This window comes from Vombatus ursinus, unplaced genomic scaffold, assembly GCF_900497805.2.
Source record: "Vombatus ursinus unplaced genomic scaffold, bare-nosed wombat genome assembly UNPS02014770.1, whole genome shotgun sequence".
NCBI lineage: Eukaryota > Metazoa > Chordata > Mammalia > Diprotodontia > Vombatidae > Vombatus > Vombatus ursinus.
Window position 1 is genome coordinate 28,124,952 of NW_020954548.1, and position 14,290 is coordinate 28,139,241.

A 14,290-nucleotide genomic window follows, 5' to 3' on the forward strand; every position below is an offset into this window, starting at 1 on the left:
TTCTCATAAAGTCACTAGCTTCCAATTGCTCTATTCTAATTTTTAAGAAAGTATTTTCTTCAGTAATCTTTTGGGCTTCCTTTTCCATTTGGCCAATTTTGCTCTTTAGGGCATTCTTCTCCTCATTGGCTTTTTGGACCTCTTTTGCCATTTGGGTTAGGCTATTTTTTAAGGTGTTATTTTCTTCAGTATTTTTTGGGGTCTCCTTTAGCAAGCTGTTAACTTGCTTTTCATGATTTTCTTGCATCACTCTCATTTCTCTTCCCAGTTTTTCCTCTCCTTCTCTTACTTGCTTCTCAAAATCCTTTTTGAGCTCCTCCAAGGCCTGGGACTGATTCATATTTTTCTTGGAAGTTTTGGATGTAGGAGCTTTGACTTTGTTTTCTTCTTCTGGTTGTATGTTTTGATCTTCTTTGTCACCAAAGTAAGATAATACAGTCTGACTCTTTTTGTGCTGCTTACTCATGATCCCGGCCAATTACTTGAGTTTTAAACTCTTTGTTAAGGTAAGAGTCTGTTTCCAATGTGGAGAATGCACCATCCCAAGCTTTGGGGGTTTGTACAGCTGTTTTCAAAGATACTTCTAGGGACCTGAAAGTTTTCAGTTCTTCCAAGGTGCTATGATAAGGGGTGAGGAATTTTCTCTCCACCACCACAACCAGCTCCACCACACTGGCGTTCCTCCTTGCCCCAGGACCGCCCCTCAGAACTGTGACCCAGATCTAAGCACAGGCAAAGCAAGAGATTCCTGCCTCAGCACTGGCAAAGAGATCCTTGCAATCCCCCTCTGATCAGCTAAGCGATTCCCTCTCAGTCTGTGGGCCGGAAGCTCAGGACATGGATGCTGCCCCTGGGGCATGCTCTGGACTTGAAGCTGAGACCTAGCTTCTTCTCTCACCCAGTCACAGACTTTTCCCACTGACCTTCTAAGTTGTCTTTGGCGTTGGTGGGTTGAGAAGTCTGGAAACCGCCACAGCTGCAGTCCTCTGAGGCCTGCTCCAGGGTTGCTGCGGCGCCCACACCGAACTGTGCTCCTCTCCCAGCCCAGCGCGATATACCTTTCCAATCAGCCATCCAGGTTGTCTTGGGCTGGAAATTTGTTTCACTCTGTTTTTTTGTGGGTTCTACTACTTTAGAATTTGTTTAGAGCCATTATTTGTAGGTATTTGGAGGAGTTTGGGGGAGAGCTCTAGCAAGTCATTGCTTTCCCTCCGCCATCTTGGCTCCGCCCCTTACCAGCAATCTTATTTAACCAAATGGTCATCCATCCTACCCTTGAAGAACTCCAATGAATAATCCACTTTGAATAGCCCTAATTGTTAGAGATTTTTTCCTTTTATCAACTCCCAATTATTCAGCAAGTACTCTTGGTTTTACCTTAGGAGACAAAGATAACAAGTATAGTCCCATTAAAATGTGACAGCCCTGGGCTGTCTTTTCTTCTTCCACTATACTATTTCACTTGTTGATCTCATCAGCTCCCAAGATTTCAATGATCTTTATGCTAATGGAATTTAGATCCACTTACTGATCCCTAACTTCTCTCCTTATCACCAGTTTTGATCTCTAACTGCCTATTGGTCATCTCACACTGAATTTCCAGTAGACATCTTAAACTGAAAACGTCCAAAACTCATTTCATTATCTTTCCCCAAAAACTCTTCCCCCCTCTAAAACTTCCCTATTACTGTCAAGAGCACCATCACTTTCCAACTCATCCAAGCTCTCAAGCTAAATATCATCCTCAACTTCTTACTCTTTCACCCCACATAGCCAGTCTGTTACCAAGTCCTGTTGATTCTGCTTTTACATTTCTCACATACTCCTCTTTCTCTTCTCCAACACTGCTATGCCCTTGGTGCAGGCCCACATCATCTGATACCCAGACTGTTGTAATAACTTACTGGTTAGTCTCCTACTCTTAATAAATGCTTATTAACTGACAAAAAGTGAAAAGCAGTGGAGAGGAAAATTAATCTGAGAAAATTTGCTGTGAAATTCAACTGTACTTCTCTCATCTCAGGAGCATTTATAGATGAAACTGAAAGTCATGTCAAATCAAGTCGATAAGCATTTATTAGGTGCCTACTGTGTGCTAAACACTGTACTGAACACTGAGGATCCAAAGAAAGGCAAAATTTTGCTGCTTTCAAGAAGTTCAGAGTCTAATTGGGGAAACTACATAAAAACTTCAATAAAGTGAAAATGATCAACAGAGGGAAGGCACTAATATTAAGGGAGATGATAAAAGGATTCTTGCAGAAAGTGGGATTTAGCTGGAACTTGAAGGAATCTGAGGAAGCCAGGAGCCAGATGAAGAGGGAGAGCATTCCAGGCATGAGGGCAAGACAGTGAAGATGCCTGGAGTCTGGAGATGAAGTGTCTTCTTCAAGGAACAGCAAGGAGCCCAATGTCACTAAAACACAAAGTACATGGGGGTGAGTGGAGTGTAAGATGACTGGAAAGGTAGGAAGGGGTCAGGTTATGAAGGGCTTTAAATTCAAAACAAAGGATTTCTTATTTGATCCTGGAGGTGATAGGGATCCACTGGAGTTTATTGAGTAGGAGAGTGGCATGATCAGCCCCGCACTTTAGGAAGATTAATTTGGCAGCTGAGTATAGGAGTGGGGAAAGAGTTGTGGTAGGGAGACCAACCAGCAGGCTATAGCAGTAGTTCGGGTACGAGATGATGGGGACCTGAAACAGTGGTGGTGGCAGTGTCAGAGAAGAGAGCATACTCAAGAGATGTTACAGAGGTAGAATTGACAGGGCATGGCTACAGATTTAGATATGGGGGTTGAGAGAGAGTGAAAAATCAAGGATAGCATCTAGTTTGGGAGACTGGGAGGATGTTGGTACCCTTGACAGTAATAGGAAATTTGAGAATAAGGGAGGGTTTGGCAGAAAAGATAATGAGTTCAGGTTTAGACAAATGAGTTTAAGATGTCTATGGGATATCCAATTCATGATGTCCAATAAACAGTTGGAAATGAGAGTCTAGAGGTCAATAAAGAAGTGAAGTCTCTGGAAATAGATCTGAGAATCATCAACATAGAGATGATAATCAAATCCATAGAAGCTAATGAGATCACCAAGTGAAATAATATAAAGGCAGAAGAGAAGCAGGCCCAAGACAAAGCCCTGGGGGACACCTATTTCTAGTGGGTGTGACCTGGATGAAGATCCAGCAAACAAAAATGAGAAGGAGCAGTCAGGTAAGAAGAAAACCAGAAGACAGTAGTGTCATGAAAGTCTAGAGAAGAGAATATCAAGGAAAAGAGGGTAATTATTAGTGTCAGAGGCTTCCAAGAAGACAAGGATAAATTGAGGAAAATACCATTAGTTTGGCAAAGTATCATTGGTAACTTTGAAGACAGTTATTTCAGCTGAATGATGAGATTAGAAGCTAGAATGCAGAGAGTTAAGGAGAAAATTAGAGGATAAGAAGTAGAGACATTGATTGTAGACAGCCTTCTCAAGGAGTTTGGCCACAAAATGAAGGAGAGATATGGGACAATAGCTCGTAGAGATAGCTAGGTCAAGGGATGGTTTAATACATGGGCATATCTGTAGACAGTAGGGAAGGAGCCAAGAGTTTCTGAGCTCAGAGAGCAGAGATAAGAGGACCCATAAGAGGCTTGTGGTAGGATGCAACATTTTGTGAAATCTGCTGTCGTGAGTAGGATAGTGAATCAATTAGGAGGAATAAAAAGCTTGCTTTGCTGTATTGAGGATCCAATTGAGATTATGTAACAAATTTGTGGTAAATCCAGCTAGTACAGTTTCATGAGTTTTTCTAGCTTCTGAAAGCAGCACGTGATTAGAAGCAAAGGCAGTGGATGATGGGAGTAATTCAGAGCTGAGGTTGACCAGACAAGAGCTTTGATAGGAAGAGGAGGCAAGGGGTATAAGAGAAGATAATAGTGTAGAGTTTAACTGATTTAACTAAGAGGTCAAAATGGGGAAGGAAATAGAGTGTAGAGAGTGCAAGTGTCCCTTTCATAGAGCATCTAGCTTCCTACTTTTATGAGAAAATTATAACTGAGAACTCCCTGTTCTCTACAGTTCTACACCTCAAATTCCTTCAACATCATCCATAGCCCTCTTTTCCTTCACTCTGAAGAAGTATCCTTTCTCCTTACCAAAGCCAACCTCTCTACTTGTGACCTTCATCCCATGTCCAGGATCTTACATTTTCAATCATCCCCCCATCACTTCCATCTTCCTCTCCATCCTTCGATTTGCCTCTCTCCCCCCTCCTCATCCTTCTATCTATCTATCCTTTGGATCATTCCATGCTTCCTAAGAATATGCCCAGATGTCCTCTTTCCTTAAAAGAAAAACCATTTGCTTGAATCTGACATCCCCTAAAGCTATCAAACTATATTCCCCCTCCATTTCACAGCCAAACTAGAAAAAGTCATTTGTACTTGTTTCCTCTAGTCCTCATTCCCCTTTCACTTCTCAACCTTTCATAATCTAGTTTCCAAACTTAACACCCAACTGAAATATTACCATCAATTTCTTAACTGGATATTCATGTTACTCAAGCTCAAGAAGCTCCAGTGACTCCCTCTTGCATCCTCTCTGTTTGGCATTTAAATCACTTCACAAGTTAGTTTCCATTTACCTTTCTAAGTATTGTTCATTATTCTCCTTGATATATCCTACATTCCTGCCAAATTGACCTACTTGCTGTTTCCCTCTTCATCTCCACCTCTTAGAATCTTTAGATCCCTTCAAGTCTCCTCATTTCTCATTTCCCACGTAGGGTTTCTTGGATTCCTCTTACTCTACCTCCCTTCTTACTTTATATTGATTTTATACTAATTTTATATCTATATGCACATTCTCTTCCCAGTAGAATGCAAGCTCTTTGAAAATGAGACTGCTTTGGTTTTGTATTTGTATCCCCATAACCTAGTACAATGCTTTGTATGTAGTAGACATTTTTAAAATTCTTCGCAATTAGATTGAGTGTAAAAAACATTTCTTGTCTGTTCAAACCATCCTTCAAAGAGGAAAACAAACAAATGTGATGAAGGGAAGAGGAATTATCCCTTTTGTTAGGAGGTAGAATGGTGGAAATTTTTGACAAAAGGAATGAAAAGAGGGACTAAGTTATAAGTAGTAAGGCATTTCTTATAGCAAGGGGAGCTGAACCATCTCTGGAGGAAGCAGCTTTTTGTTTTATTTTGTTTTAAAGAATATTGATGTGCCCTCAGGTGAAAATTACGCAGTAATAGAAGTATGTCTTTCTGTGGCATGTATCCAAGTGAGGCAGAGTTGCACAAAGTCCTCAGCCTCACTCTCTCTTCCTGAGTCATTGAAATCCAATGGCAAGACAAAAGTCAAGATGACTGGCAATGCCCTGGGATGCAGTAGATGACCTTGGTGTCTTCAATGTCTAACCAAGCTCTAAGTGCTCCATAGCTCCTATTTCAGCCACCTTTATGACTATTAGAACAAACTGTTCTCATCTGCCCATTCCACCAGAGGAAATCTTCACATGCCTGGGCTAGACATCCCCCTAACTCACCAATGAGTCTGAGGCTTGTCAGTTACCCTCAACCTGGTTTAGCCTGTTTGCCAAGACAATTTTACCATGGTGTGGCTGCTGAGCATGCTACAGTTTCTTGGAGCCACAGGTGAGAGTTGAGTGAAAGGTAGCCATCAATGGTAAATAAATAGCCCTCAAACCACGTATGCTAGTCCTCCCTGAACACCTCATATGCCTTTAAAGGTAGAATGTAAGGGGCAAAGGTGAGGGGGGAGTATGAAGATATAATAGAGGAAAAAACACAATTACTAATCATGTTCATGTATGTGAAAGGGATGAACATACCCATAAAGTGGAAAAGAATAACTAAATGGATTAGAAAGCAAATCCAGCAATGTGTTTTTGCAAGTGTAAGAGGGATGACCCATACCCAGGCAAATAGGTGGCTCAATGTACAGAGCATTGGGCCTGAAGTCAGGAAGTCAAGAAGACATAAGTTTAAATCTGGCCTCAAACACTTACTTGCTATGTGATCCTGGGCAAGTCACTTACCTTCTGTTTGCTTCAGTTTCCTCAACTGTAAAATAGGGATAATAACAAAAAAAAATTGTACCTACTTTACAGGGTGATTGTGAGGATCAAATGAGATAATATTTATAAAATGCTTAGCACAATGTTTGGCATGTAGTAGACACCATAGAAATGCTTACTCTCGACAAAGAATTGGAAATTGAGAGGATACCTGTCAATTGGAGAATGGCTGAGCAAGTTGTGATATATGAATGTAATGGAATACTATTGTGCTATAAGAAATGATGAACAGACTGACTTCAGAAAAATCTGGAAAGACTTGTATGGTCTGATGCTGAGCAAAGTGAGCAGAACCAAGAGAACGTTGTACACAATAACAGCCACATTGTGTGATGACTAATATTAATAAACTTAACCCTTCCTGGCAATACAAGGATCTAAGACATCTCCAGAGGCCTTGTGATGGAAAATGCTATCCACATCCAAAGAAAGAACTATGGAAGTCAAATTGTTATTTTTTTTCTCTTCTGTTGAGTTTTGTTTCCTTTTTCTGATGGTTCCTCCTATTGGCTTTAATTTTTACTTACAACATCACTAATGTGAAAATACGTTTAATATGAATGTAAATGTATAGCCTATATCAGATTGTGTGCTGTCTTGGGGAGGGTGTTGGGGAGGAAGGGGGAGAAAAATTTTAAACTCAAAAGCATATGGAAGTGATTATTGATAAATCAAAATAAATTAATAAAAAATTTTTAAAAATTAAGAAAAAGAAATGCTTACTCTCGCCCCTGATCCCAATACCCCTATCACTAATTATAGACCCGAACTTCTTAAGTGAATCAATCAGAGATATTAAGTAGGCATGAAAAAGGTCTAAATACCTCTATTAAACCAATAAAGACTTTATAATAGATATCAAAAGTCCTTGCTTAATTTAGAAGTCCTTACAAGCCATTGTATAAAATGAAATGATACCATGTAGAAGGGTGTCAATATTGGCTGGAGATATTCACTCATTCCTTATAGATTTTGCACAAAATAGAGCAATCTAGAACTCAGGGATCTGAGTATCTGGCAGCTTAGGGTAGAAGTCTTCCAGCCAAATATTTGAGAAAAAAATTGCTTTGGGAGGAAAAAAGAGCCACTGCATTAGCCTCACTTTCAGTCTTATTTTACTCCCTACTCTCCAACCCTAGGCAAAGGGAGATCTTTCTGAGTTTTTTTAAGTGTCCAAAGGATTTTAAACTTTCCATTAGCATCCTGGCTCTGTCACCTAAACATCTCAAAGTAGTATCTACATCAACAGCTGAGGACCAATTGAATGAAATGAGAAAAAAGTGAATTCAAGGTTCTACAAGGAACCCCTCAGAAAAGCTATGTCTCACCCAAGGGAAACTTTATGAGTACCCCACAAAAGGGGAAAAGGAATTTCTAGGAGCTCTAAGTTACACTTTTGCCATATGTTCTCTTAGCTTGAATCCTCTTTCCCTTGAACTTTGTGTGTACTGATGGGTGAACATCATAGATTTTGTGGGGTATATTTTGTGCCAATTTTTCTTACCATAGTATTCAAAAGTTAGTAAATACCTCTTTCTAAAAGCTAATTAAGTCTAGATAATATCACTGACATAAGCATGCCTATAAGGCCTTGTAAAATATAACATTAGTCTATCCCTAGAATTCTGAGAGAGCAGCTAGCTGCCTTATGGGGACTTGACTTACTAGAGCAAATGGATGTTGGGAGAGTAACCCCAGAGTATGTGCTGTACAAGAAACATTTGAAATGTGCAGATTCACAGATATATAATGAAGTTTCCCTTCATTTTAGAGTAAAATTTAATGTACTCCAGGCAAATTCACAAAAGCAGGGGTAGCAAATGTCTCTATAAGGCAACAGTGAAAATAAGCATGGTTAAAAGAGATCAACAAAAAAATCACATTATACTTAAAGTCACCACAAACAATTAAATAATATCAGTATTTAATGCATATGCATTGAATGGCTTAATTTCAGAGTAAATAAAGGAAAATAATCAAATTATAGAAATAGATAGCAAGATTATTTTGGTTGAGGATTTCCAACATGCCTCTTTTAGACCTAGACAAGGCTTACAAAAAGATAACCAAGATAGAAATGAAAGACCTAAGTAGAATTTTAGACAAGTTAGATATTCTCGATCTCTGAAAATTACTGAATGGCAATAAAAGGAACATAGATAAAACTCAGATGTCTGTGACACCTTTACAAGAAATGACCATGTGCTAGTCATAAAAATCTTATAAACAACTGCAGAGAAGCAGAAATACTAAATATGGCATTTACTTAGCATAATAAAATAAACATAAAAATAAAGGGTCATATGAAAAGGATTCAAACTTAAATCTAGGCTAAATAATTTAATCCTAAAAAATTAATGATCAAAGAACAAATAATCTTCAATCCAAACTACCCACACTTGGACCATCTATCCCAACTAGAATATTGTACTCTGCCCCAGGTCCCAGGGCCTCTAATAGATAAGTCATTTATTTATTTTGCCTAGAATAAGCCTCCATGCCACTACCCAGACATCTCTAAATCATGCCACCATATACATATCCCTCACCCTGTCTTCTACCTCTCCTGTATTTGTTTTCTTGTCCCATTAGAATATAATCTCCCTTAAGGCAGGGACTATCTTCCTTGCTTTGTATTTGTATTCCAGACGTTAGCACAATGCCTAACATGGTATACTTAATAAATGTTTATCTAGATATTTTTTATCTTTCTAAAAATAATAGATAATTTCATCAAAGAAGAAATCAACAGTGAGACAAACTACTAAAACTTTAGGGATGCTTCCAAAGTAGTCCTTAGGAAGAAATTTATGTCTATAAACACTTCCATCAACAAAAGAGAAAGAATGAATCCATGCACCTAAAAAACTAGAAAAGCAATAAATCAAAACACTTCAACTAAAGGCAAAAATAGAGAGTCTCAAAATCAAATAAGAGATTAATAAAATTTTAAATGGTAAAAAATTGAATTGATAAATAAAGCAGTATTTTAAAAAAACTAATGAAATAGTGTGTGCTAATCTGAATTTGCAAAGGAAAATAAAATTTCCAGTATTAAAACTGAAAAAAGAAATTCTTAGAAATATTTTCTCAATTATATGCCAACAAAATTGACAATTAACAATTGAAATGAATAAATAATTACAAAAATATTAAGAATAAAAAGATCGAGAAAAATAGAGGATGTAAATAATCAAATCTCAAAAAAAGAAATTCAACAAGCCATAAGTAGGCTTCCAAATCAAAGGAAGAGGAAAAAAAGTACCAGATTAATTTATAAGTGAATTCTATCAAGTATTCAAAAAACAATTAATTCTAATATTAAATAAACTGTTAGGAAAAACCAGGAAAATCAGACTTCTATCCATTTTCTTCAATGATGCAGAAAAGGTCTTGATAGCTAAACCGGGGTGAGGCAAGTAAAGAGAGAGAAAAAACTAGATCTATGTCTCCATTGGATAGTTAAGTAGAAATCTTGGATAAAATATTAGGAAAGAGGATACTGCAACATATTTAGAAGATTATACACTTTGACCATGTTGAATTTATATCAGGAATGTAGGGTTGCTCTGAAAATAAGAAAAGTGTAAACAATTGACTATATTAACTTAAAAAATAATAGAAATCACATTGATTTTATCAATAGATATAGAAAAAGCTCTTGACATCATCCAACACCACTTTATATAATAAAAAGGTTAAAAAGCATAAGAATAAATGTACCTTTATTTAATATAGCAAATATCATCTATTTAAAACCAAGAAACAGCTTTATATGTAATGGAGAAATAGTAGAGGCATTTCCATTAATACTAGGGTAAAGCAAGGAAGTTCATTATCACCATTATTATTTGACATAGTACTACAAATGTCCACTATTGCAATAAGACAAGAAAAATAAATTGAGGGAATAAAGATAGGAAAATGAGATGTAAAATTTTTGTTGTTTGCAGATGATATGAAGTTCTAGAAAACCTGAGAGAGTGAATGAAATTAATTGAAACAATAAATTCATCAAAGTAGCAGGTTGTAAAATAAATCAAAATATATCATTGACTTTTCTATGTATTACCAACAAAACCTAACAGGAAGAGCTGAAAAGAGAAAATCCCATTCAAAGCAACTACAGAATGTATAAAATATTTAGGAATTAGGGTTAAAGACACACATGAAAATTATATTAATACTACTCCCAAATACTTTCTAGAAACAAAGACCTTAATATTTGGAGAAATGTGAATTGCTTACGGTTGAGCAGTACCAATATAATAAAAATGACAATGTTCAATGCCATACCAATCAAACTACCAAATTATTATTTTATGTACTAGAACAAATGATAACATTTAATTTGAAGAAATAAAGAATCAATTATCTTCAGAAAAATAATACCCCCCAAAAAAGAAGTGGGGAGGGAGGACCATTATCAAATCTCAAACTATTTTATTAAAAATTAATCATCAAAAAATTAATCATCAGAACTATTTGGTACTGTTTAGAAAACAGAAGAATTGATTTGTGGAATAGATTAAGTACACAAGATAGTGAAGCAAATGAAAACAATAACAGAGTATTAGATAAACCCAAAGACCCCAATTCCTAGGGTAAGTCACTAACTGACAAAAATTACTGGAAAAACTGGAAAGTGGTCTTGCAGAAATTAGGTTTAGACCATCTATTGAACTATATACCACATTAAGCTCTGAATAGATATGTAACTTTCTATAAAAGATCACAACATAAACAAATTAAGGGTATAGGGAAGGTGTTAGCTTTTAAAATAATAGGAAAAGAGTTCTTGACCAAGCATAGAATTGAGAGGATGGCAGAAGAAAAAAAAAACAATTTTCATTACACAAAAAAAGCAAAAAGCTTCTGCACAAACAAAATGCAGTTATAATTTAAAAGGGAAACTGAGGAAAAAATCTTGGAAGCAAGTTTCTCTATTAAGTCTGATATCTGAGATATATAGAGAATGGATTCAAATATATAAGAAAAAAAGCAATATAAATAGGCGGTTCTCAAAAAATTGGTAATTTGGCAACAAACATGAGAAAAAAATGCTCCAAATCACTAAAAATAAGAGAAATGCAAATCAAAACAACTCTCAGGTTCCACCTCATACTCACCAACTCCTTTAGTGTCTTAGGATATATTGATCTGGACCAGATAATTTTAAGGAGCAGCTAATTGCTCTTTTTGTCCCCTTATTCATCTTGGGTATAAATTCCATATTGACCATTTTTCCCTTTTCTAATTTGAGTCATTTTTCTTGACAGAAAAGACAAAATGAAAATGAAGCAGCTCTCCCTTCTCTCTTACCAGTTATCCTCTTAGGAGGTGAGACCTGTGCCTAACATTGAAGTTGGAGTTGGCAAGGACCCTGAGAAGCCAGTGTTGGAGGGCCACCTTACCAACAGTCTCAAACATGATGTTTTACTATTGCTCTATTGATGGACTACTTTGTTTCCAATTCCAGTAGGACAAATGTATATTGTCTAAAGGAATGATTTTGCTTTCTCTTCCTAGGAAACCTGGAAGATCAACTGCTTTCTAAGGCAATCCAGAGGGAATGCTTTGATGAGAACTGCCTTGTAGCAATTTCCGTCAAACAACATGGAAATCAAACATTAATCACCACTTTCTTCAACAATCAGGGCTATCATACTCAAGCTGTGGCAGTGACGGTGGTAGACAATATTCTATTCAAGTTGCTATCTGGCCCACAAGCCTCCATTACTATCTCCAATCATCCTCAGCCTCGAAGTGCCATGCAAGCTGCAAATGAGCAGTATTTTTGGTATGTGTAGCTTCCCTTTTCCTGGGGTTGAGTTTCTCAAACCTCAGGACTTTACCATATGCAGTTATTTTTAAAAATTCTGTTTACATGTTATGTTCTGGAACATGACTGCCAATAGAAATTATTTTTTCCCAACTAACCAAGGTTATGGTATCTTTTCTTTTCCTATCCTGTCTCTTGTAGGGGCCATAAAGGAGTTGACATTGCTATCAACATGTTGTATGGCATGGGCTCATTGGCCAGTACATTTTCTATCTTTGCAGTTAGTGAAAGAGTCATAAAGGCAAAACACAACCAGTTTGTCAGTGGAGTCTATGTCATTCATTTCTGGCTATCTTTTCTGCTGTGGGATCTCATTGTCTTCTTTATTCCCTGTTTGCTGCTGGTGGTGAGTAGCGAGTATTATGTGTTGGGGTGCATTCTCCTACATATCACAAGTTTTCCTTTTGGCCAATAATGTCTAGAACCTGCTTCAGCACTCTCAGTTTCTGAGGCTAATAAGTACAGTTTAGCTGCTCTTTTTTTTTCATCTTTCCTCAGTAATAGGAAGTTCACAGAAACAGAAGTGTTCTTATCTAGAACTAGATCCCCATATATCCCCCCTTGCTGCCCCAAGCTTTAGGGAATTGATATCTCATTTTGCTATTCTAAGTTAATTTCTTTTTTTCTTTGATCACGTTTTCTTCTCTAAAAACTGTGTCTCTGTGCTCTAGGGGCTGTTCAGAATCTTTGATGTAAAAGCTTTCAGTGAGGACAACCACCTTGCTGATGCATTGCTGATGTTAATGTTGTATGGCTGGTCCATCATTCCACTCATGTACCTAACGAGCTTCTTTTTCATGGCAGGTGCCACTGCCTTCATAAGACTCATCATGTTCAACTTTTTCTCAGGCATTATCACCTTAATCATCCTTTATGTCACAAGCTTCAAGGGTGAGGGCATTAGCATTTACTTCCTCCCTACAAACACATACTGAGTCCTTTCTCAGGGGTAATAATGAGCAAGTAAAGAATAATCAGCTCATTAAGGGAACATCACTGAGCAAGCAAGTCCCTTAATGTCAAGTCAAGTCTATCCTTCACAAAAGTTAGACCATAGGACTAAACCAAATCTGCTAATGTTGATTTAGGAATACAGGTTATTGTGATGTATGTAGCAACTCCTACATACTGAAATCATATTCCCTAGGCACCTCACCTGTAGGAAACATTTTGAGGTCAATATTTGGAGATTGTGTTGGCAGTTCTCTTTTAGAATTTTATCATACAGATGTGATGAGGAAACTCTAAGAAAAACTTGTGCAAGGGCTGGAAATAATTCCTGGTTTTAAGGCCAAGATTAGGGAGAATTCCATTTCACTACTAGGTTATTTACATATAATGAAAGATCCTAATGTATGCCAGTATATCCATTTGCTATAGTGTCAATCTGCGAAATAATATTGTTGCCTTAAAAAGAGCTAGGAAGGAAACAGGGTCATCTAAGAAGAATGCGTGGCTTTGAGATTTTGAATTTGAATTTCACTGAGAACAACCACCCTACTGATGCATTGCTGATGTTAATGTTGTACGAATTTGTATTGAGTATCTATTATCTATGAAGGTCTGAAGGAAAGAAAAGTATAAGAATAATGGCCCTGAAGTCTAAGATCTCAGTGTACATAAATATGCTAGACATACAGCAGTGGAAAGAGGGGAAGGTGAGTGTTAATCAGTTGGATATCCTACAGTTCATTTGATGAAATTATAAGATGTAAATGAGCCACCTCAAAAACTGAAATCAGTAATAAGATCATACCTACAACAGAAAGCGGTCATCCTCATCCTTAGGGGTCATCCAATCCAACCGCTTCATTTTATAGATGAGGAAACTAAAGCCAAAGAAAGTAAAGTGCCTTACCCAAGATCATACAAGTAATAAACATCAAAGGCAGGTGAACCCTGGCATTCCATTTTCTCTAAAGCCTGCCCAGTACAGCTTATAATTTCATCAATTTGATTGGACGAACTCCATTGATCAGAGTTCACTGATCAATCTTCTACTATATACACATGAAAAAATAACTGACAAATAAATGTTAAATGAATATTATAGATATTAAGTGTTGTAGAAGTTCAGGTAAGAGTAATATTTTAGATGGAATTTCCTGGATATGAGTTTTGAGTTAGATATAAAAGACTAATCACATACTTATTATATGTTTAAGTATGTGTCATGTTAGAAGCTGAGGGAGATAATAAAAGAAAATATTCCCATCCCTACCTTCGTGTTCTCGTGAAGTTTGTTTCTACTTAGGATTATTAAATGGAACAATTAGGCCTAACCAGAATGTAAGGTTGAGTGGGGTTTATATAGGTAAAGTTAATATTAAGGAGGTGTTCCAGGCAGAAAGAACAGC

The 14,290-nt window shown here is 37.0% G+C and overlaps 1 protein-coding gene across 1 annotated transcript in view; it reads left to right on the top strand.

Moving 5' to 3' along the window:
* The window catches only part of LOC114043852 (ATP-binding cassette sub-family A member 3-like), a 146,166-nt gene that overhangs the window by 90,405 nt on the left and 41,471 nt on the right, over nt 1-14,290 (top strand). Inside the window, 4 exon segments of the mRNA XM_027863075.1 lie at nt 815-855; nt 11,621-11,891; nt 12,075-12,279; nt 12,605-12,824. Coding sequence (XP_027718876.1) covers nt 815-855; nt 11,621-11,891; nt 12,075-12,279; nt 12,605-12,824 — 737 coding nt within the window.